Here is a 25793-nt window from a genome sequence, read left to right on the forward strand (position 1 = left end):
GGTGGAGGGTTTTAATTGAGATATTATTTTTGTAAATCAGGTAAATCTATCCTAGTGAAAGAGTTTAATTTGTTTATAACAGGATGTTGGGGTTTAGGGGATCCTTAGTGTTGGGGAGATATACTATGTTATTTCTAATATCATTAATTTTTGATTGAAGAATACAGCGACAGCCTCACAGGTTTCACTGGAAGCACTTAGGAGGCATTCCTTTGAGCTACCTGGGTTTAGTAGGTGATCAATTGTTGAAAATAAGACTCTAGGATTACTAGCATTGTTATTTATAATATTAGAGAAATAGCAGCGTCTCTCAAGACGGACAGTGTTATTGTATTCTGTTATTTTGACTTTTAATATTTCGTGGTGGATAGTAAGTTTACTCTTCCTCCATTGACGCTCAGCTCTACGGCATGTTCTCTTTAAATCAGACACTCTTTGGGTCTTCCATGGTATACCAATGCTAGAAGATTTTTTCACTGTCTTTTCAGGTGCAACTATGTCAACAGCAGCTCTCACTTTAGAATTAAATCTTTCCACCTTACTATTTACATTGTCCTCGCTATTATAGCTGGCACTATAAACGGACTGATTGCTTAAAATGTTTGTAAGTTTTAAAGCTGCTGCCGAATCAAAGAAGCGTTTTTAACAATATGCTTCTCATGAGTGTTTTTTATCATTATTTCTATATTAAAAAGTAGAAGAAAATGGTCTGATAGACCAATATCAATGATCTGTTTTATATCAACTTTCAGTCCTTTAGTAATCACTAAGTCTAATGTATGACCTGCTTTATGTGTAGGCTGATTTATGAGTAGTCCCTATCTGGAAAGGGAAGGATGATCACCTGGATTGCAGCAACTACAGGGGGATAACACTGCTCTCTGTGCCGGGTAAGGTCCTTGCTCGGGTTGTCCTCGATAGGATCCGTGATCACTTGCTCACCTACTAGCAACCGGAACAGTCTGGTTTTACGCCTAAGAAGTCTACCATCGACCGCATCCTGGCACTGAGGGTTCTCATGGAGCGCAAATGAGAATATTAGCAGAGTTTCTTTGTCGCTTTTCTTAAAATGTTTGATTCGGTTGATCCAGCTGAAAGTTCGCTGGTTTCCCTCGAGGCTGCTGGATACCATGGCTGGCCTATACACTGGCACTGTGAGTGCTGTGCAGAGTGGAGGCAGGACCTCTGCTTTTTTCCCAGTTGATTCTGGGGATCGTCACGGGTGTGTTTTGCTTCTACTCTATTCAATGCTTGTATGGACTGGGTGTTGGGCAAAATCATGGGGTCCAGCGGCTGTGGGACATCTGTTGGTGAAGAAAGATTCATGGATCTCGTCTTTGCTGACGATACTGTGACAGAGTCACAGAGTCAATGGAGGTTCTGATTGGGGCTCTTGAGAGACTGAGCAAGGAGTCTGAGTGTCTGGGCTTGCGAATGTCCTGGATAAAAACCAAGATCCAGGCATATGATGACCTCTTGGGCACAGCCATCAGCAGTGTGTCTGTTTGCGGAGTGAGTGTCGACCTTGTCGAGAGGTTTACTTACCTTGGCTGTGACATTCATGCCTCTGGTGACTCTTCCTATGAAGTCAGTAGATGGATTAGGAGAGCATGGGGACTCATGAGGTCACTGGAAATGGTATCTATGCAAAAGGACAAAGGTCCAAGTCTTTAGAGTCCTGGTGCTTCCTGTCTTGCTATATGGTTGCGAGACATGAACACTACCCAGTGACCTGAGACAAAGACTGGACTCCTTTGGTACTGTGTCTCTCCGGAAAATCCTTGGGTATTGCTGTTTTGACTTTGTGTCGAATGAGCAGTTGCACATGAAGTCCCGAATGAAGTATGTTACCTGCATTGTGAGGCTGCGTCAATTAGGGCACTATGGCCATGTGGCGCGTTTCCCCGAGGGTGATCCGGCTCATAAGATCCTCATTGTTGGGGACCCGAGTGGCTGGACCAGGCCAAGGGGTCACCCACATAACACCTGGCTGCAGGACTGGACTGCGTGTCTGCCTGGGGGTTGCCAACTGGGATCAAGAGTTGTTTCGTCACGTACTGTACCAGTGCATGCTCCCCAACTTGACTTGATTACCCTTTCCACACAGCAGTTTGTTGGCATCTCCACAAAGCAGATGTCCTGAAGCCATTTACTACCATCATCTTTACCTTTTCTTCATCTTCATCTGGACATTGTGAAGTGATGTACTACAGCTGCATGTTTTAGGGGTCACATGATTTGTACTCATTCTTTCTGCTCCAATCTTCCCCTTAAGTTAAGGATACAATGCCCAATCACAGATCTCCATCTGGAGCCATGAATGACTTTCCATCAGAAAGACTTGCAGATGCTGAGCTCAGATGAATTTTTGTATTCAGTTGGCCGATTCACAGCAGTTGTTTTAGTAGTTCTGTGTTTGTGTTCATCACAGATGGCTGTACCAGAGAAGTTAAATCATAATAATTATTCATAGCAGCCAATGTACCAATTCTCATAGAAGCTCAAGAATAAAAGAGACCATTTCCAGGGCCACAAAGACAGCAAATGAGAGGTTGGAGTAATCTTAATAGGGTAATGAAAAATTGTGTTTTATGTGATAACACTGGTCTTACAGAGGGCTCTTTTCTGAACTTGACAAAACTGTCTTGTCGCGCGCCTTAACCAAGAGGCTTTCTTTCTCAGATAAAAAGCGTGAAGCTGATGTGGCTCCCAGCGTGTGTGCCGATGTTAATCTTTGCACTTGTGAATTTCAGAGCCCAAGCTTGAGTCATTTCAGGTTCTTGTGGCCTCAACAACCCATCCCTACATGCCCGACGTCCAAGACAGAGCGTGCCACTGTGCGGCACTCCTCCTGACTTTGCCCTTTTCTTTTGTTAAATGTTTTAAAGGAGATCACCGCTGTGCTGAGGACAGGCTGCTGTTTCTACCACACAGTTCATGACTTTCATATGGACAGAAATAGTGCCATCTACAGGACAGTTGAAGGAATGATCAAAGTAAGCACAAAAACAGGAAAAACAATAAAATATTCTTTCTTTCGATTTTTTTTGTTTCAGATGTTGATTGATAATAAATTGCTATTATAGTTGCAAATTAGGGAAGAGGAGCAGATTATTCCTTTTGAGACAGAGGAAAAAGTATATGAAAAAATAATATTAATTGTAGAACATTTAAAAATTCAGACTATGAAAAAAGGAAGCATGATGAGCACATTATACCACAGAAGCTTTTTTTAGCCACATGCTGCCTCAGTGTGAATTTTCACAGATGTTAAAAGCAGAAAATTCACTTTGAAAAGGGCAGTAGGAGTGAAGTTGGAAAGGTTACAAACTAGAAAGGACGAAAGGACAGGTGCCAAGACGGCGCTGCTAATCCTTAGCTTTGATTTAGAGTGCTCCTGCATGTTTTAAAAAATGCCAGCTATCCAGGGCCACGGTAGAACTGGCCTTTTGTTGTGTTTGCTGTGTCTTTGTAAATTTCATTACCATTGTGATATTCAAAGCAGGATTTCAGAGATCAGACAAACGTCTAGGCTTCTTCTTGCCAAGTAGCGTAGGAATAAATCTTTATTTTATATTACTATGCCTCTTTGTTACCAGATGACTGACATTCAGTTCTTCTCCACTTCTGTTTTTCAAATTAAGGAAAAATACAGGGATGTTTCCAACTGTCCATTTTCTGAACCTGATTAAGTTGTGAGGGGTCAGAGTCTATCCCAGCAGAATTATGGGCAAGATTGGGTTCCAACTCTAGAAAGAGTGTCAGTCCATATAAGGTCAAATATAGAGGGACAGTTAACCCAGCACAGACATCTTTGGAATGTGAAAGTAAACCAGAATGTCCAAAGGAGGACATGTCAGTGGGACACAGAGAGATTCGGCTGGGATTCAAACTTTGGTTACATCCACACTAATACATTTCATTTTAAACACAAATGATCTCTGTCCACACTGGCGTTCTCACATCATTTACAAAAGTATCTCTGTCCACACCAAAACGACTGTAAACACATATGATGGAGACATTCACCTGCAACCGGCAGGCACGCATCAGCAGAAAAATCCTGGTAGGGATGGTAATGCTGCTGTACTGACTAGTAAATTATTTGCCATTTGATAATGTATGTAAGCATTCAAACTGTACAAAATTCAACTTAGATGCAAACAATTAAGCAACACAACAAGCGCCATGGAAAGCCACACATTATTGGGAAGGTAACTTTAAAACATAGGAGAGGGCAGATTTGCAGTTCACTGTAGTTGCTGTGGTGTGTCGGGTAGAACACAGGAACTAATCCAACCATTGCAGAAGCATTACTTTAATTTTGAAATGCCAGAAGTACAGGATTATTTAGAAAAACTGTATAATTAAGTTTAGGTATATGCGTGTGTGGTTCTAACAAGGTAAAAAACAAAAATGGACATTTAGGACATACAGTATATACATGTTATTCTATATTAAACTGAGTATAAGCATTCTCTATTTTAAAGTACGGTATTGAAGGTATTTACGGCAATAATAAACACAAAGTGATGTAAAATATTAACATGACTATTAGTTCAGAAAAGTTTCCTCTCTAACATTTAACACTTTTACTTGTAAACATGTACATAAGAACGTATGTTAACTTTAATTTGGTCAAGAAATGTACAAGCGTAAAACTTTCTTTAGCATCTCCAGTAGTTCCGACTTTCATGTGGCTAGTCTCTCAAAGCTCACATGCTCACTGCACACTCTGTTGGCATTCCATGACTGGGTCTCAGCGCCTTAAAGATACATGAGCCTTTTTTTACAGCTGCCCCCAAAGATGCCGAAGGTCTGTCATAGGAAGGTTCTTCGTCAAATTGTCAGGTCGAGTGTACACTCTTCCATTGATCCTTATTTCAGCTGTTCAAACTCGTCCCTCAGCTCCAGGTACAACACACAATGTAGCTCTGGGTAACTTTGGATCAAGAAGCATTACTACCATTCCATTGGACAAATTAGCTGCCTTTTTCTGCCACTTCCGATGTGTGTGAAGATTTGATAAGTAATACTTAAGAAATCACGACCAGAACTGATCCATCAGCACCTGCCTGTGTCTCCATTTCATTCTTTTCAAAAGATCTGATGCAGGATAGATGACCTGAGGAAGGGATGAATCAGGCCACCCCATAAGCAGATAGTTGGGGGTCAACGGGTAAAGATTGGCTAGATTTGAAGAAACATACCCTAAATGTTTTGCATTTAAGATTCCTTCTACTTCCACTGAAACTGTCCTCAACACCGCTTAAGTAAACGTCTGGGATCCCAGGGTAATGCTGAGTGCAGTCTTAAATGGAACAGATCTACCGCTCTCAAGCACCACCAAAATGTGGTGTATCCTGGTGGATTGAACAGGAATGTCATTTTTTGTTTGTCCAAGCAACTTAAGATCACTCGTTAGATTTGCAATGGCCTCACACAAGTCTCGATTACCTCCTCGAAAATCTGTACCCTAATTACAAAGCAGTTCAATTGGTTTTCCACTGCGTTAGATAAAGCATCAAAGAGCCATTAAGAAAGATTCTGCATCCACGCTGTTAAATATGTCCAAATAGACACACTGGGTTGTTAGACACTTGAATACTACTCCCCATGTCTTTTCATTACGACGGGCAACTCTCACAATAAAGGGCCCAAAGCAATCCACTCCAGTGCTATAAAATTCTGGCATAAATAAACAGATATGGGGCAGATCAGCCATTTTAGGCACTTGAGGTTTAGCTTATCATCTTTGACACTTTCTGCAAACAAAAATAAACAGACAAATAAACATTCTGGCCCAGGGTGACTAAGTTGTTCATCCAATCTCTGAATCATCAACTTTGTCACAGGGTGAGTGGGATCCAATATGATAGGATGCATCACATCACATTCCAACTGCTCAGCTCACCGCAGCATCGCCAACTCTGGTAATTCCACTGGAATGATCAGATTCTGGAGAGAGGGCTATCAGTCTGCTACATCGAAGAAGCAATTTTACCTTCTTGTGGTTGGATGAATTCATTGGGGAAGCTATCCATTTGAGCCCTTTAGACAAGTAGCAGTTCAGCTTCTAGGTAATCAGAGGCAGAAGGTTGCTGGTTTTGCCCACCTCTTTCAACTAATCTCACAGTGGCTTCTACTAGCTCTCTGAAGGTGTGAAATTGATGAAAGTAGGGGGACTATGCAGGGTGTAGGAAGCTTTAATTCCACTATATCTTCAGCAACATTTGTGCCATTCAATTCAGGCCGATCTCTTTTGTGCAGTAGGAGAAAAGTGGTCCAAATTGCCAATGACCTGGTTGTACCATCTCTAACAGGGTCTTCCCTCTAGTAATCTCATCTGCAGGGATACTAGCCAAGTCTACAGAGCGTCAGGTATCATGTTCTGCTAGATCTTGAATCTCTTCTACTCTGGTGCCCACAAATACCTTAAATTGGCATGAACGAGAATGAAGACAATTAAGGATAGTCTGTCCACAAATTGACACTGCTAATCAGCATAGATATTTCTGTTTTGAGTAGCTTGTTAACTTGAACCACTGTTAATGCAGCACAAAGTTCTAAGTTTGGGATTGGAAGCTGATTCTATGGAGCTACTCTAGATCTAGCCATTACAAAGGAAACCTGCCGGTTGGCTTTACCATCTTCCATTCTGAGATAGGCCACTGAGCCATAGGCCCGTTCTGAGACATCACAGTATATCTGCGGCTCCTGTCTGGTTTTTGGGACATCCAAATCAGTTGTTTGGTAGCATCAGGCGTATACAACCATTGACAGGTAAAAAAGCTCTGCCTCCCATGAGCACCGGGCCTGAAGCAGGTCTTCAGGGAAGACGGGGCCCTCCCAAAGTCACTCCTTCTGCCTAGCTGCTGAGCTAATACCTTTGCTTGAGTAGTGAATGGAATAAGGAACCCAAATGGGTCATACTGGCTTGCTAAAACTCCATACATATTTTGTAGTGTGGGCCTATCGTACTTAATTGCCTAATGCCTGTAGACTAGAGTGTCAGAAGAGCAATACCAGCACAAATCCAATGCAGGTTCAGGAGAATGTATTTTAATCCTGAGCCAGCCAACAGACCACTCCTCTCAAGACTCTGTTTCCTTTGGCAGGTGGCCTATCACAATAGGAGTGTTACTGGCCCACTGGCGTAACTGGAAACCTCCTGAGTTAAAAAGGTTTATTCATTTATCCACCATGTCCTTTGCTTCTGAAACTGTGGAGAAACTCTGTAAAAAATGTCAACAAAGAAATGCCTCTCAGCTGCTAATTATATTTTTTCCCCAGGTTCAGTTTTATTATGAGCGTGAGTCTGCAGGGCAAATGTAGGACAGCATGAGCTACAGGTTGTGCCAAATGGCAAAACTTGACATTCATATATCTGGATCTGTCTTTTGTTTAATATCTCGCCAAAATCAATCGAAGGAGGGCCTTATCCTTTGTCAACAGACGTACCTGGTGGAACATAGATTTAATGTCTCCACTGAAAGCAACAGTATGTTCTTTAAAGTGGATCAGCACACCTAGTAATGAAGGGTGTAAAGCAGATCCGGGCAACAAATACTCATTTACGGCTGACCCTCTGAACTGAAATGAGCAGTTGGAAACTAGCCTATTCTTACCATTATGATGAACCATATGATGAGGGATGTACCATGATTCTTGAATAACCACTGCTTCCTTTGGTATTTTAGTGATATAGCCTGCTTGCTCCAGTTTTTCTACTTTCGCAGTGTAAATGGCTACAAGTTCTAGATTCCTGGCTAGTCTTATCTCTATATTTCTGAGACTTGGCATCACTGCTTCTAAAGAAGAATTCAGGCAGGAGATGTCACTTCTTCATAACATGGGGTTTGCATATTGCTGAATTCCATCCACTTCTACCCGAGTAGTTTTACTTTGGAGAAGGAGTATGGCTTCTTTATCCTGCTGGGATCAAATCACTGATTCGACCTTGTAATAGGGCAAAGCTGCCAAAGCCTTTCCACATTTTTAAACAGCAGTATTAGTCTTGATTACTGCTGACCCTCCCGGTAGGCCAAGGCGCACAGGCTCAAGTGGGGTGAGTAATGAGGAATATTCAAGCCTTTAAGGTGTTGATACTTCTCCTGAAGAGTGGTCATTGAGTAGGAATGCTGACCCAATGCTAGCTGCATTGCAGTAAAGGCATGTTAGATCCTAAATTTCCTTTGTGGTTGTGCAGCAGAAATGAACATAAATGAAACTGATGCTCCATCCAATGTCTCAATATCATTTCTAACTAACTTAACATCATTTTCTCCGATTCTTCCTCTAAGCAAAGCTCTTTGGCAGCTGCTGAAAGCAAAAGGCCATCGTCTGATATTGCTTAGGTTTCCAAGGCTCTGTCGCCATTATAAGATATTACCTTAACTACTTTAAGTAACACATGACTGCCATCACTGGGTCTGTCACCATAAAGTGTCTCAGTAGCTGAACTCGGCACACAGGTGTCCTGTTTAGGGGGAAGAAAGTTAACTTAATGTAGTAAGTCCTTATAATGTTTCCCTTTACATATATTGTAGAGTTTTTTGAGATTACACTGAGCTGCATGACATTGACTGAGGAAGTGCTCTGCATTTTCACAATATGGACAGTAAGGTTTAGGGTTTTCTTGCCTCTTCTCCGAATGCTCATCCATAGAAGGGTTGGATGTCTCAGTCACAGAGTTTTGGTTTTCTCCAAAAAAGACTTTGTTTGGTTTTGGCCCATGTTTGGGTTTTCTGCATTTCTCCACTGGTCTAGATTGTCCTCATGAATTGTGACACCACACTTCAATGAAAGGTATAGTTTTCTCCTGGCCAATGCAGCATGTGTCTGCGGAAGTTTGTCCGAAGTTCTGGGGCAAGCTTTGTCAACAGACAAGCCACATGAGATCTGCATCAGAGTTCGATAACACCCACAGTCTTATGGTTCCCACCATGCCCACAAATGCTTCCACATTTAAAACAAAAATCTCTCAAAAGCTACTGTATCCCCAATAAGAATAGCTGTAGAGTTCATGGCTGGTGAAGTTTTCTTCAAAGCCAGTTGATGAGGTTGCCCATATTTCTCAGTGACAGCTGCCTTGGTGTCAGTATAAGGGTAAGGAGAGTTCAGGTATGCATCTGCTATTAAACAGACGTCCTCCGGATTCAGGTTCTCAATCAAAATTTGATACTTGAATAGCTCTGTACTGCAGAGAGAAAGTTGATTACAGCTATTTTGAGTCATGCCAACTCACTGGGATCTTTGTAGATGAAGTTTGAGACTGAAGGTTTAGGTTTCCTACAGAAGGTTTTCTTGCACCTGTTGGAAGTACTCCTGTTGTGGTTGGTCAAGTGTGTATAGGTCACATTTTGTGGGTCTAGTAGGTTGCAAGTTATACTCTTGAAGTGGCTGCTGAAGTGGCAGGCAAGGAAAAAAATTAGGGGCAGGTGTGTTAGGATCTACACAGTACTGATTTAAGAGTGGATATAAGAGTTGCCGTGCTGGTGTCCTCTGAGGATGTGCATCACAATTCAAATGGGAAAAGGAATCTGGTCGAGGTAGAGAAAAGTAGGGCAGAGTTCTGACTTGTCTACCTTGGGTTCACATTTACCTCATCCATGCCACCATCCCTTCCGGCAGGTCAAGCATGGCATCATTCTCCTGGACCCTCCCGCACATGGACAGGTGATAAGGGTGCATTATAGCCACGGTTTCTTACATACTCTCCTTCCCAAAGTTTCTGATCACTTGGTAGGTGCTTGCTGTAGCTGCAAGAGGCAGTCCTAGGAGATGGCACTGGTGTTTGATGGACAGTCTGTGGTGAAGAAGCTGGTGCAGCCTTTGTTAATGAGTCAGTACTAACGTTAGAAAGGCTAGAAGTCCTTGACTGTGAGTGTTCACAGTCTCACAAGCTGTAGCTTTCTGTAACAGTTATTTTGTGCTCTTAGTGAGTTCATCTCCAATTCCGTCTGAATTGGTGTTGTTTGAGCTTGCAAAGTTTAAGGCAACATTCTGCCAGAATCATACTCCTCTTCTTGGCAAATTGTGTGCAGTACTTCTGACCACAGTGAAGATGATGCTTCTAGAACCTTATAGTCTGCATATCTTAAATAATAATCCTCTAAGTAATGTGGAGGTCATAACTGTCTTCTTGGATAGGCTGCTCCAGCTTGCTGGTTGGTGTAAGGATTCATGTTCCACAGTAACGACTGCAATCCAGCTCGAAGGACCACAAATTATTGGCAAGGAGAGGGCAGACTTGCAGTTTGCTGTAGTCTCTGTGGTGTATTGGTTAGAATACAGGAATTAATCCAACCATTGCAGAAACATTGGTTTAATGTTGAAATGCCAAAAGCTTGATGAGACAGAAAAACAGTAAGTAGGATTAGGTTGATGTGGGTCACCAACACCACCATTGGTAACACACTCCTCCGTAATGAATTGAAATCTTGCAGCCCACAATCCATTAAGGCGTAGTGTGTTACCAGTGGTGTTCTTGGTTACTGTGGTCCCAGCTGCCTTCAGATCATTAACAATCTACTCCTGTGTTGTTTTGGATTGATCTCTCACCTTTCTCATGATCAAACTCACCCCATGAGGCACGATCTTGCGTGGAGCACCAGACTGAGAGCAATTGATGGTCATTTTATATTTTTTCCATCTCTGAATTATCGTACCAACAGTTATCACCGTCTCACCAAGCTTCTTGCTGAAGGTCTTGTAGCCCATTCCAGCCTTGTGCAGGTCTACAGTCTTGTCCATGACGTCCTTTGACAGATCTCTGGTCTTGCCCATGGTGGTGGAGAGGTTGGAATGGAAGAAATTCATTTTGTGGACAGGTGTGCTTTATACACATAACAAATTGAAATCAGGAGTATCTGTAATTGATTGATTGATTGAGTGAATGTAATCCATGTCATTTGTGAGAATAATCCAAAACCTTAATAAAAACCCCTATGTGATTTAAGAGATCTGCTTTTGAACCACCAATGAGCAACACTGTTGTTAATAAACTGAAAGCTGAAACTGGGAAACCAGCATGTGAGGCAGGTTTGATACACTCCTAAAGTGGCCACAGTTAGAAAAGGTTAGGTTGTAAAATCAATAATATATTTATGCCTGGATAACATTTATAGCGACTGACCAAAAATGAGCAAAACTGGCCTTGTCAGTAGCACAAAGACAAGATAAGCAGAAAAGGGAAATGGAAAATAGAATTAACAGGTAGAAAAAAAATCTTAGGATTGTGTGTAGTTGTGTAAGATAAAAGCGAAATGCATATTTATTGTGTGCCAACATTATTTCAGCAGATAGGAATTTCACTCCTAGCCTTGTTGTCAACACTAGTGTGCCACCCCTAAGTTTGATTTTTCGGGTTTATAGCCCCATTTGAGTGTAAGTGGCTCTGTGATGGACTGGTACCGTGTCTGTTGCTGGTGGGATCGCCTTCAGGCCCCTACCCCTGCTAACAACCCAGAATGGATTTGAGCAAGTCAGATGAAGTTATGTTATTTCGTATTGTCACCATGATTGTGGTTTTTTTTAAAAATTGCACACTACAGTAGGTACTGTAATGGCTGTACCTCTTCTATTACTAACATTTATTTTACAACTGTACGCTGCACTTTACAATACAAAGTGACCAATCTAGAAGTTGGCTTTAAGGTTAAAGGCCTGCTTGATGACAAATATTAATGACTAAGATTGTTTGTAGTGAAAAGAAGAGAACAAATTTGAAGATGGATAAATTCATGGTAATTTTTGTACAAAATGTTTAATGTGCCAGTAGGGGAGAATATTACATTCAAGAGCTTTGCTTTTCACAGCAGGATTTTTTTTTCTTTGTTTGTTAGAAAACTGTGTTTACTTTTCATAAAAAAAATCTGAAAACTTAAAAGCTGACTCAATCAAGAATGATTCCATTTGGATTTATCCCCATACAGTACATTTTCTGCAATCGTGTAATTATTATAAGAAAGCTAAAAATAACATTCTAACAAACATGCTTACTATCATTTGCTTGCTGGTGAAGATAAAAAAAAAAAACTAACATTTAAAATTGTAAGAATCATACTCGTACATATCAGAAGAATTCCTGCTCATAAACCACATACTGTACATACGGGTTAAAGTGAAGCATCCAAATCTGGGACACATTTAAATAAGGCAAAAGGTGAAATTATATTCTGGATTACTATAATGAACACTTGCAGCCTTTGTGATTACATGTTAAGAATTGCTATGTTCAATTTCCTCATAATACCTATTCATGGTGGCTCTAAAATCCATACTGACCCCTACTCTCTTTTCTGTTTCTTTTTCCGGTTTCTTTGTGGTGGTGGCCTGCGCCACCTCCACCTACTCAAAGCATCATGATGCTCCAACAATGATGGATGGATTAAAAGGCAGAAGTCTACGTGACCATCATCATCAAGTCCTTCCGTGAGAACCCTAAATCCAAGGAGAACTGTTTCATTTATGTTAGGTAGAATGCCCAGAGGGGACTGGGCAGTCTAATGGTCTGGAATCCCTACAGTTTTTATTTTTTTTCTCCAGCTGTCTTGAGTTTTTTTTTTTTGTTTTTTCTGTCCCCCCTGGCCATTGAACATTACTCTTATTCGATGTTAATTATTGTTGATTCATTTTGTTTTTCTTATTGTGTCATTTATTTTTCTATTCTTTATTATGTAAAGCACTTTGAGCTACTGTTTGTATGAAAATGTGCTATATAAATAAATGTTGTTGCTAAAGCAAAGAATTTATTTAGTTAGGACGATTATCTGAATGACTGGAGAAAACAGAAGCAGTAAGGACCCCTCAACACACAGAAAGGATCATGTAAGCTTTACAAAGCTTCTCATAGCTCAGTGAACTTCAGGCCATTGGCTCTTAAGGGTCAGCTACTCATTAAAGAGAACAAAAGCTCATGTTCCTATATTTCTCCATTTGGAATCCTCCACATTCATTTGATCCATGATAACTCTTGGGCATTCGGATAATTCCAAATGAAACAGAATTGGTCAGTGTAAAAATACAAGCTCTAAGAAGCTATTTTACACACAAGAAACTTGTTTTTTTCCCCAAACCCAGTGCAAAATTACTTACACCAAACAATCGCCTGGGAGAACCTAACAATGGTGACACATTATTAGCCCCATATTTCACCACCTCAGACCTGGGCCATATTTTTCTGCAATTCAAAAGGCAGAAACCAATAAAGATTTTAATGGAGATGAAAATAACCCCCCCAAAGTCAAACTCTACCACATAAACAAGACAAGCTTCATCATTGTATTGCATGTGCACAATAAATATATTCCTGATTAACAGTGACACATACCAACAGCACGGCATTACTATTAAACAAAAGTAATTATATGTATCAATCATGACACTGTACTTATTTCGAAATGCAAACATTATTTCAGACATTCTATCAATGAATATATATTTTATAACAGTGATAGACTAATTTTGCAATGCATTGAAAGTCCACTCTTGCACCCAGTGATGCTTAGAAACTGTAAAAATATTTGGATTTAGGAAAGTAAGGATGGAGAACGAGAATTTCATCATCTACTTACCAAAGCCTTCTGGTCACTTTATTGTTCCAGGGATTCTAGAAGAGAAGTAAACGTGGTATGCACACCATTTCCATATCGACCACTGCATTTCTGGTCCCCTGCCTTGGCTGTTTGTGCTTTTGCAGAAGAGCTTGGACAGCACATTTGGAAGTGTCTGTCTGCTGTGAAGGATCTGCTTGGGAGAGACATAGATGATGCAGGACCACCACCTTGTGACAATTCTTACTTTTGCCATGGTGTAGATCTGCAGGTTAACCCGCAACATCTGCTGTAACCTCACCTTCATAGTATAGCTGTTCCTTACAAGAATTTATTTCAACACCCAGATTTACTCCCTCAACACAGCTGTTTGTTTCATGTCATGTAGTATTTGCCTACAATTAGCTCATGCTGTTGTAACTGGAAAGTGATTCATTACTATGTTACTTTCTTTAAGGACATACAAATACCTTATTGTGTTGCTTTAGAGCAGGTTGGGTGCTGCACCCACACCACAACAAGCCACCTGGACTGGGACCCGAGTGCAGTCGTACAACAGGTGACACCTCAGCACTACATTGGAAGTTGGAACAGTGTGAGATTTTTTTTTTTTTTATATATATACAGTGGCTGGAGTGCCAATCCTGTAACTAACCCATTTTCCCTGTAAGTTGGAAGACCTGCCTGCAGGGCTGGATACAGATTAACATCACATCCAGAATGAAGCACTTTCATTTGTTACAAAAGGAACATTTGGAACTCTTAAGTACACTCTTTCCCATCGATACAAATAAAATTACTATGCAATATAAACATTTACTTATTTGGCTGACCCTTTATCCAAAGGGACTTAGAATGTTACGTTTCTTACATTTTTCCAATTGAAGCACACAACAGTGATGTGACTTTCTCATGGTTGCACACAGTGGCAAGTGCACAATTTGAACCCACAACCTCTAGGTTTTTAAGTCCAAAGCCTTAACCATTGTGCCACAAATGTTTCATATTCATGCACACAGACAGACACACCTTACTAAACATAGGTTTACACAGTCAGTGAATTTCCTACTTGCACATGCTTATCAACATGCAACACATCTTTGTTGCCATGATTAGCAAGTATGAAGAGGGACACAAAAATTCCTAGAATTGTTTTTATTATAAAAATTTAAAGCAATTCCCTTTTAGACACCTTGAAAATACTCTCCTTAAAATGGAATACACTTGTCCCAGCATTTCTTATTCCTATCAACAGCCTACACCAATTTTTCCTGCATTTTTCCCCCCATGGAAGCAATTCCTTTTCTTCATAGTCTCAAAAACTTTAATATCAGTAAATAAATGTCATTACAAGGAACAAGATCTAGCAAGTAAGGGATAGGTTTGCAAAGCAAGCGCCACATTTTGATGAAAAACTCTTTTAGAACATGTTGTGTGCAGGTGTCCTGTCATGGTGCAAAATGCAGTATTGTGTGCGCCCCTGATGCTACCCCACCACCCCCCGATTCTTGCCCGTAGACCCAGTATTTGAGTGCAATGTCTATGATTAACAGTCTCCGATTACAGGGAGCAAACTGTCAAAAAGTCTGCCAGAGTCAAGAAACATTGACATTTTTGTCTCTTGAAAATCTGCTGTTGTGTTTGGTGGAAAAGTAATCATAAATTTAAAAAAAAAAGCCATAGGCACCTGTCTGTGATTGTAGAATAACGGCAGAAATACAGTATTAACTCAGCACAATGCCAATACTGGTTAATTAAACTGTAATATCTAGCAGCATAGGCAATAGCCACACCAACTCCAGTGCAATTGGCCAATTCTGGAAATTTGGTTGGGGTTCTCCTCTCATAAAACCCAATGGCCAGGCTCTTATGGCCAAATGAAGGAGACTGGGCACTTCTGAAACAGCAAGGCATGTGGATTGCTTACAGTCATCCATAGCACATATCTACTGACAGTGTTCCATGAAAGGGTTTTGGACTGAATCAATGCAACAGGCCTTGTTTGAGCAAAAAGGGCTACTGTGGCATAGGGTTTAAAATGATGGTTATGGGAGTAGCTTGCCTAGCCAATTAAACCCTGCTGTATATTGGATAGTGTAGCCACAGTGCCCATGTTCAACCCTCACAAATACAGTAGAGGAGAAACTGTACATTAGGCTGGTAATCATATTTTGTCTCTTTACAACACACACACACACACAACCCCCGGCCACTGTGACTGCTGATTTTTGTTACAAAACAATTTTTTTATTAAACGTCAATCATGGCCGATTAAAAATTTTATGACTTATGTTCTACCATGCTAGGTCATTCTTGTACTGTACATTTTTCCTTTCAGGGAGATCATCCAAGAGATTTGTGGTTCAGTTATGACTAGTAAATCTTAGTTCATTTTTTCTCTTAACGTTTCTTTCCAAATATTTTATTCAAAGAGATACTTCATGATGAGCATACAAATGTAAATAAGAATAAGCAACATGGTGTGCTGCTGTCTCTCATATAATTTGAGGTCTGTTAAAATGTTAGCTGGCTACAAAACCGAGAAATACAAATAATGTAAATTTTTAAGACTGAATCAAATAACTTGCCTTTAATTTCAGTTAAAGTACTTGAAAATGTTGCTTGAGTAATGAATATCTTTGGCTGCAATAACTGCCTTTTAAATAAGCAATCTGGTTGGAACGAAAACCTGTAAACGGGCCAAACCTGATGATCTCTACTATACACCCTGGCTTTGACAACAAACATAAGTCACTCAAACTGCAGTGTATTTTTTTTTTATAATTACGCAGCATGTTAAAAGGCAACACTTATTCAATAAATGTAGCCAAAGCCGACAAAAATATCATGATTTAAATATGATACAGAAGAATGGTTACATACAGTACATAGAAATGCCACCAATGGTAATGGCACAATGTCTTATTTTACTGATGCATCAGTTTTTAGAATATTTTACCAAAATCTGTATTAATATGTTAACAAGACAATGTACTTCTCCATTTACTGTTTTAAGATGCATGTATTTCTTATACAGATCTCATAGCCATTTGGGGTAACAAGTTACAGGTATGAACATGGTAAACCACATTAAATAAGGATACTGTGTTGTGTGTTTTCAAAGACCAAAATTATACAAAATTGGAAATATTACATTTATTGACAATTAAAATAAGAATTAAAGTAAAAACAGAATAAAAAATATTGGAAGCTATATCTTGCACACTTTCTCCCTCTTTTTCTCTTAATTTCAGCCAAACTGCAGAAGTTTACTAACAATGAGCTCTGATACAGTTATTTCCTTTAACATCGAACCAGAGATAACCTAGGTTTTATTTGAAAACAATTTTGGACAAACCTTCAAAGCAGAGTACTACATTTAAAATATTTGCAAAGGAACCACCATTAAAGAAAACTTAATAAAATTATGGAAAGTTTTGAAAAGAGGAGATGCCCTGAATGCAACCTTGCCAAAATGTTTTAAATTACACAATATTTAACAAAGGAAAACTTCTAATAGCCATGCAATATTTTAGTCTGCATGCGCTAAACCTACTTGTAGAAAAAAAAACACATCCACATAGCTTACAACAAAATGAGATTCACTACTCAGGTACAGATCTGACTTCATTAGCAGCTTTACTACCAATACTACACTATAAAACATTTTTCTGCAGAACACAAAATGGCGCATACACATCCAATTTTAAAATGTTTCTTTGAACCTAATTCATTTCACTTGCTGGTTCAGTAGCCTCATCACCAGTACATAACACTGTCTCCTCTGCAGCCTCGTTCTGTTCATTATCTTCCTGCTGCTCCTGCTCCTGCTTCTGATCCTGCTCCTGCTCCTGATCCTGTTCCTGATCTTGCTTCTGCTCTTGTTCTTGTTCTTGTTCTTGCTCCTGTGGCTCTTCAAATGGATTTTCACCCTTAAAGAAAGAAGGGAAAAAAAAAAAAACCTGAATGAGCCTTTAAACATACAGAATTTATAATTTGGTTTTACGTCCTAACAGACTTGTGCAAATTTGGTTTTGCTACATAAAGCAGTCTAGAAGTGAATGGTGTATCTTTTTAAAGAATTAATTTTAATACATGTTAATATAGCCTAAAATATTTTCAATTAAAAACTCATTAAATGCAAATTGAGATACCTTAACATATTTTTCATAGCGGGCTTTCACAATCGGATTATTCAAGATGCTTGTAGCGGTTAGGACACTTTCTTTCTTCAACTGTTCTTTGTATAGCTAGAAAAACGCATTAAACAAGAGACAAAAAATGAACCATAATATTACAAAAGAAATGTGATGTAACATTGCAAAACACTATCTTGACAAACTGTGAAATGATTTCAGATGTTCTTTACAGCAAATGTAAAATGTATTTGGTTGTGAAAATGAAAAACACTGAAACATGAACTTGAAAAACTAATTTGGGCAGAGGCATTTTAATCACTTAATCAAGGAGAATATCAGTGTCTTGAAAGTTTAAGTGGAAATGGCAAATGAGATAAACAGGCAATTTAAAAAAAAAAAACTGCCAATCTCAGTACTTTGGGCTGTTTTGTAAATTTAGTTATTTCCATTTAAAGACATCCTAAAATGTGTTTTAATACATAGAAAATGCGTGTTCTATCACCAGATAAAACTTCTGAAAATGCAAAGACTACGATTACACACCACTTTATTCTTCAGATGATCATTCGACTTTATATGCTGTTGAACTGAAGACACAACAGCTGGAACATAAGCATGGCAAGCATTACAATGTACCATGTCAACTTTTCTCATATAGTCTTCTTCTGTAACTCCTACAAAAGGAAAAGAAAAACAGATAAATGTGAACATAACCAGTTTTTAATAACATCTGAAATGACTGTGTAAGTCTTTAACCAATAAGTAAATAAATAAATAAATGCTAAAATGATGTTCTGTGGATCCAAGTAAAATTTTACATTGTACAGGTGTTTCAAATAATCTGAACAATAATCAGTAATTAAATGACGACTAACTGCATTGAGAATTAGATATGAAACTGAACCATGGAAGCGAGATCCCTGAGGTACCAGAGCTAACAGTGCATTCAGAAAGTATTCAGACCGCTTCATCCTAAATAAAAAACAGTAAATATCTCAGATCAGAGAAGTGAAAACAGGATTTTAGAAAACTTTGCACATGTATTACAATTAAGCCGATATTATCGTGTATTCAGAACCTTTGCTAGGAACATTTTAAACCTGGCTCAGGTGCATGCCATTATATTGATCATTCTTAAAATTTCCGCACCTATTTTGGAGTCCAAATATGGTAAATTCAATTGATTGGTGGACCTGATTAGGAAAGGCAAACACAGGTACCATGTATATCAGAGCAAAAACTAAGCCATGAGGTTGAAGGAAGTACCAGCACAGCTTAGAGGCTGGAGGACTGTGTTTAGTCACAGATTTGGGAAAGGCTACAAAAAAATTCTGCAGTAATGAAGATTCCCAAGACCACAGTGGCCTCCTCAATTCATTAATAGATGATGCTTGGAACAGCTACCACTCTTCCTAGAGCTGGTTACGCTGCCAAACTGAATAATTGTGGCAGAAGAGCCCTTGTAAGAGACCAAGAACTCGATGGCCACTCTGGATGAAAATATCCTGTGAAGAGATGGGAGAAACTTTCAGATGGACAACCATTATTGTAACACTCCAATAATCTGGGATTTATGGCAGAGTGGCCAGATGGAAACCTCTCCTCAGTAAAAACACAAAGAAGCCTACTTGTAGTTTGCACAAAGGAACCTAAAGGACTCTTAAGAATATGAAACAAGCTTGGAGTCTGGTGAAAAGAAGATTGGACTGTTTGGGCTCAATTCTAAGCATTATGAAAAGAGGAACTGCTCATCACCTGCACAATACCATTCCAACAACAGTGAAGCACAGTGTTGGCAGCATCATGCTGTGGTGTGTTTTTTCATTGTCGGGCACTGGGAGATTAGACAGGATGAAAGTAACACTGAATGAAGCAAACATACGGAGATATCCTTAATGAAAACCTGCTCCAGAACACTGACTTTCTGGGTGGACCAATGGTTCACCATCCAACAGTACCTAAGCACAAAGCGAAGACAACATAGGAGTAGCTTAAGGGCAACTCTGTAAATGTTCTTAAATGGCTAAGCCAGAGCCCAGAATTGAACCAATCAAACATCTCTGGAGAGACCTGAAAATAGCAGTCCATTGACCGTCTCCATCCAGAACAATAGAGCTTGGGAGGATTTGCAGAGATGAATGGCAGAAACTCCTCAGGCCCCGATACGCAAAGCATGCTGCCTCATACTCAATACAACTAAAGGCTATAAATTACTTCCAAACGTGCTTCAACTAAATAAAAAGCAAACATACTTTTGTCAGTGTAATATTCTTAGACTTCTAATAAATTTTAAGTCTAAAATCCTGTTTTTACTTTGTAATTCTGGGTTATTCTGTGTTGCCGGATGACAGGGGGGGAAAAAAAAAAACAATCATTTTTGCATAAGGCTATATCACAAATTTTGTAAAAATGGGAAGTCGTCTGAACACTTTCTGAAAGCACTGTGTGTACATGGATATTATGGGAACTACAGGGATGTCACGATACCAAAATTTGTATATTCAATACCAAATACCAGTGAAACTTTCATTGGTGGGGAGATGCTATAATCTTGAGGGATTTCAGTACATACTTTATTCTCTCCAGTAACTGAAAAATATTCAGTAAAATTAATACTAAAACCAAATTCAAGCATTATATCAGTAGCAATGAATTTCTTAATTCAAAGATAGTTCAAGATATTTTTTATTTAAACAAACTCTTTAAAACCATTTTTCTAGCTTTTAAAACCATGTTTGTCACAGAATTACTCTGTTAGGTTTGTAACATCTACCATTAATAATATTTATATTTACATTATAAGCTGGTTAAAAGAAAGAAAGAAAAAAAAATACTGAAGAGTATTATTTAAAAGATGAGCCAAATTCATTCAAGTTTCAAATGTCAAACACCTGGTGCTTTAATTTTCCAAATCTATTTCCTCAATTTTCAAATTTATCCTAACGTTAAGGCTTCTTGTATGCGTTCACATTTGTCAGTTTTATATTGATCCATTATTTCAGAACTCCTGCAGTTAATTAATAAGCCTGTTAGGCAGTTTGCATGTCATTGCATTCTTGTTGCATGCACATATTTCAGAAATAACTCCATAATTACATAAAAGTGGTAATAATAAAAACCTGTTTGCGAGTTTTGGCTTAAACTTTTTTCCCCAATCCTCTATCTCCTTGTACCTACATGTTATTACAACATGTAGTTTATGCTCACTGTTTTTTCACCTGTTATTGTGCCTTCCAAAGTATTTAGTCATGCATGAGTGAGGTACTGATGTTCACCAAGTATGACTGATACTATTTTAAAAAAAAAAAAAAAGGGTGGTACCGTTATGTTTTTGTGATTTTGGTATTGAATTGGTACTTGTGACATCTGTATCTGTAGTGCCGTGTATACAATTAAACAAACGATTTGTTCAGAAACAGAGACACAAACAAACATGAATACATAGGGGCACGTACACACACACACACACAAAAAACACTTTTATAGACAGTGGCTACATTAGAAAAAGCAACCAATTGGGAATAAGGGCACTATTACAGATTGATTTAACATAACTTTTGTCAGACCTCTTAATAGCTAAAGAAATCAAATTCTAATCTGAAGTTTAAATCTGCCTTTCTTTAAACTTTTAGAAAACAGCTAAAAATGCAACTCAGATCTTATTATAGGCTTTATGAACAATTTCAACCAGACTTTCACTTTAACCACAGCTTCTAAATTAAAATTAACAGTAAAAAGTGCTTTAACACTAGAATCCTTGAAGCATACAAAGAAACTCTTAATCCTGGCCCACCTTAAATGCTTATGCATGTCTCCATCAGCATCTTTTGTTTGGTAAATGTACTGATCAGCACAAGCAGCCTGCTATCCCATACCCCCCCTATTATTACTATAATAAAAACACACATTTGATTTGAGTCTTAACACCTGGTGTAAATTATGGCTACTTGTAAAAGTTAGCAATTTTTTTTTTTTTTTTAAATTCAGTTTTATTCTCTCAGTGATGTTCACGTGGTGCCTCTCCCTCTCTAAGTAGAGGCACCTCACACGCAGATAAGGAGCCTTAAGCTGGGAGAACTGTTTGCCCACGTTGAGCTCCGTTAAGGGGAAATGGGATAGCAGGCTGCTTGTGCTGATCGACACATATACAAAACAAAAGATGCTGATGGAGAGGTACGAAGGAATTTAAGGTGGGCCAGGATTAAGAGTTTCCTTCTAGGCTTCAGGGATTCTAGTGTTAAGATTCTGTACTACATGGCACGAAACTGCATTCTTAGGGTTGAAATAGCTGTAATAAAAGGCCCTACCTACTGAAGTATTGCAAAATTACATTTTTTAAGTTGCTAAAGATATTAATGTACAGTATAAATGCATTATTTTTCATTCGTCTGAATGGTGCTGTGCCTTAATCGCTATATTTTTAAATTATATGTACTGATCTACAGTCTTTTGTCATGTATTTGTAGAATATGCATATTCTATTGCCTCTGTATTTCTGCAGGTACATAAGCTTTCTTCCCATATCCCAGTTCTAAAATCAATTAAATTATGTGTGTGTGTTTGTGTAAAAAGCACCCATCACACGACAACTTTTCTAGCTACTTTCTGCCGTCTTGCTAAGAATATATAAATGAAGGATACAAGGGGCACTATTGTGTACCCTCATGCCAGTCATGTAGTTTTGACATTTCCAGAGGGCATACTATTTATTATTCAATAACCATGAATGCAAAATTAACTCAGTATTTTTCAGTACGGAAATAAAATGGCAAATCTCAAACAGTATATGTGTATTTAAATACAGATATTTAAACCCTAATCTATACAGCTTTTAGCAGTAATGGTTAAGAATTCACAAATTTTGCTGATAAAATACCTTCCATTAACTCTTTATGAGCTTCTTCAGGAGTCTGCTCTGGATGTGAACTCAAAAGTTTGCGACTTACTGTCTTTTTGAATTTGTTGACCATGGATTCCTATGAATGGAAACAAAAAACACCAATGCTAAAACTTCAGACCTTTCATGAACTTTGATGGACTGTTCCTATGTGATGCTGGTTAATGCATTAATTACTTTTAGAAAATTAATCAGGATTTCATTATTATAAAACTATTAATAATTCATTATTTAAAATGACACTTTTGAATATTAAATTACTTGGAACTAATACAAATAATTTCAAGTACAGAATGTGCCAAAACACACTAATAAAAAGAAGTGCTGTAAGCCGACTAAATATTTTTCACAATGGAAGTCAATAAAAAAGTAATGTAACATCAAGTTTACTTGCACACATTCAGATATTTAAACAAAATCCACTCAAACTGCATGTTAAAGCAAAACCTACGCTGTATACAAATATATCATTTTTATAACACTGCTTAAATAGCATCCTATTAAAAGAGCTAAATTTCACATTTAATAAAATATTTTACTTACATGCAGGAATTTTATTACGACTTCATCAAATTTGGCCTGCTTCTGAATGTAATCTAGTGTCTCCTGATGGGATGTACTTTCAAAGTGATTTTCAATATCCTTTTCCTCGAATGTTCGGAATTTACAAAATGAACATGTGAAAGCAAGCCTGGAATAAAATTGCTTGGTAAGAATTCCATGTTATCTTGCAGACTTGAGTATAAAAGAGAATTAGTATATTCAGAACAATTTTAAACAACCTAATCGTAACTGATTTTTACTTCAACAAAACAGTACAGGCAAATATCCTGTTTTCCTTAGTTGATCTGGTATCATGTTAAATTCCATACTTATAAATGTAATGCCTTACTTGTTACATTGTGAAGTTTCATCCACAAATGAGTGGATTATTAAAAAAGCTTTAGATCACATTTTTGGCTTTAAAACTGCAAGTTATTATATACCTGTATCCATCCCCATATTTTTCATTGTTTTTCTCCCTCCTGCGCCTTTGTTTCTCCCTTCTTGACTCTAGTTTCCTTTGCTCTTCATCTTCAATTTTTCCTTGAATATAAAGTTTTATTTGACACAAATTCTTAGATGATGAAAAAGTTCACGACACAAGATTTTTCTTTCATACCTGCATCCCCAGCTCCTGATCCTTCTACAGCAGCATCTCCCTGAAATAATAAAATATCCATATGAACAGACTGAAATAAATTGCACAGTTGAACAATGATTGGCTACACACAGAAAGTGACTTACCTCTGTAGTAGTCTTTACTCCTATAAAGAAAAAGAGGGACAAAAGGGGAAAAAAACAAAAAAAAAAAAAAACAAAAAAAAAAAACACGTAAGCATCTAAAGTTTAGAGATATTATATTTGTAAAAGACCGCAGCTGGCAAACTCAGAATCATCATTTAAAATGTTCTACACTACATTTACATTATTTAAACACACTGTCTATGAACATGACAAATCAGTGACATTTACAGAAAGTCTCACTCTTTTCATTAATTTGGTAAACAGGCAAAACATATTTTACAAATATATTTTAAAATACAAATGTATAGCAAACTGACCGATTATCATGCATTTTTTGCCCTATTAAAAACTATACTAGTGTAAGTGATTTCCATTATAAAAAAAAAAAAAAAAAAATAAAAAAAAAAAAAAAAACACACAGCTCATGTGTTTCTCAATTCTATAAAACTGTAAAATGAATGTAATCAAAACTGGATGAGAGATTATAAAATTTCATTGCAGAACCCAGAACTTTGTTTTGAGAAAAGATGTTGCTTCCCAAAAAGGATGACATTTTTAGAAAAGCAAAACAAATTACCCAATGCCATTTTTATTTATTATTTTTGGTATTATGCCACAGAAAAGTTATCAAAAAAGAAAACAAATCTGTAGAATCCACAGAAATTAGCGTTCCATTTACAACTACAGATAAACATATTTACTTTTAACACCATAATCACCCTTCACTATTTTACAAGTAAACAAATAATGTAAAAACATCTGCATTCCTATTGCACCCATGGATTTTGTAGTTTGTACTGCATAATCTAAAAAACAGATAATTTGAGACAAAACTGTTTGCCTATGTGCTTCAGTTGCATCTACCAAAGTGACTAACCTTGTTTCCATGTTTCACAGTGCCTCTGGAGGAAAGCACTTTACAAGGGCAACTGGCATTACAGTACAACAGTAACCAATACATTTAGATTTTAACACTAAACAGGACATTTTGCTTTTGAAATGTATCAGTGAGGATATACATCAAACTACATGGGTTGGCAAAATTAAAATAAATTTTCTATAGTAAAGATCATTACTGCAGACTATATTAACCACCACACAATTTGCATTGGACAATGTTAGTTTTGTAGAAGGTAAACATATTGAAAGCAAACATTAGTTCGACAAATAAGTGGAATTAGATAACTTAGAATTTTAGTTGTAGTTTTATAAACAAGTTGATGAATACTTTCTGAACAAAATTCAATAGGGGTAGATGAACCAACAATTATAATAGACAGGATTATACAGTTATGCAGTACAACTGTAGTGGAAGGTATCAATGCTTAACACAACAGTTGTCTGATTAAAAAAAAAAAAAAAAAGAAAGGTGTAGCTGGAAGGGTTAGTGGAAGAAAAAGGCCAACTATTGATGTTACGCACAAAACCCTCATTTTTTTTTCCCCCATTGTGAAATCTGTGGCGCATGAGACAACAGGTCGTCATTTTTCATGTTGACCCTAGAAAACTACAGCAGCCCATATCTTTCTGCAATGCTAGTACAGGGTGGTCCAGATCGAATTATACAGATCCAGGTCGTCTGGATGAATTGGATTTATGCGGGGACGACTCCAGTTCGGCGCGAAGACGATTCTTCATGTCGTCAGTTTGCACACCTCGATGGTCCGTGATTTTTCGGGTGATTTTCTATGTAATAAACTTAAGTTATAGCGTAATGAAAATTGCATTATTAGATGTGGACCACCCTATACTTAAAGCACAGTGGTTAATTGTCATAGATTTTTCCACTAAAATCTTAAGCATTAGAAGATTTAAACTTGCATTTGAAAACTGAAATGCCAGCCACATTACAATAACTGCTATTGAATTACACTGTGACACAATGTTAATTAAACTACATGCAAGGTTTAAAAA

The 25793-nt window shown here is 38.0% G+C and overlaps 1 protein-coding gene across 2 annotated transcripts in view; it reads right to left on the reverse strand.

Annotated features, from left to right (window-relative positions):
- Positions 1 to 16317: 16317 nt before the first annotated feature.
- znf326 (zinc finger protein 326) overlaps positions 16318 to 25793 on the reverse strand; it is a 36474-nt gene continuing 26998 nt past the window's right edge. For both annotated transcript variants that reach the window (XM_039734488.1, XM_039734489.1), the window contains 8 exons: positions 23880 to 23899; positions 23755 to 23794; positions 23579 to 23678; positions 23136 to 23283; positions 22572 to 22671; positions 18239 to 18369; positions 17711 to 17806; positions 16318 to 17488 (listed from right to left, as the gene is read on the reverse strand). In XM_039734488.1, the coding sequence (XP_039590422.1) occupies positions 17282 to 17488; positions 17711 to 17806; positions 18239 to 18369; positions 22572 to 22671; positions 23136 to 23283; positions 23579 to 23678; positions 23755 to 23794; positions 23880 to 23899 (842 nt within the window). In that variant the 3' untranslated portion in view covers positions 16318 to 17281. The remainder of the gene's footprint in view (positions 17489 to 17710; positions 17807 to 18238; positions 18370 to 22571; positions 22672 to 23135; positions 23284 to 23578; positions 23679 to 23754; positions 23795 to 23879; positions 23900 to 25793) is intronic.

This window comes from Polypterus senegalus, chromosome 14, assembly GCF_016835505.1.
Source record: "Polypterus senegalus isolate Bchr_013 chromosome 14, ASM1683550v1, whole genome shotgun sequence".
NCBI lineage: Eukaryota > Metazoa > Chordata > Cladistia > Polypteriformes > Polypteridae > Polypterus > Polypterus senegalus.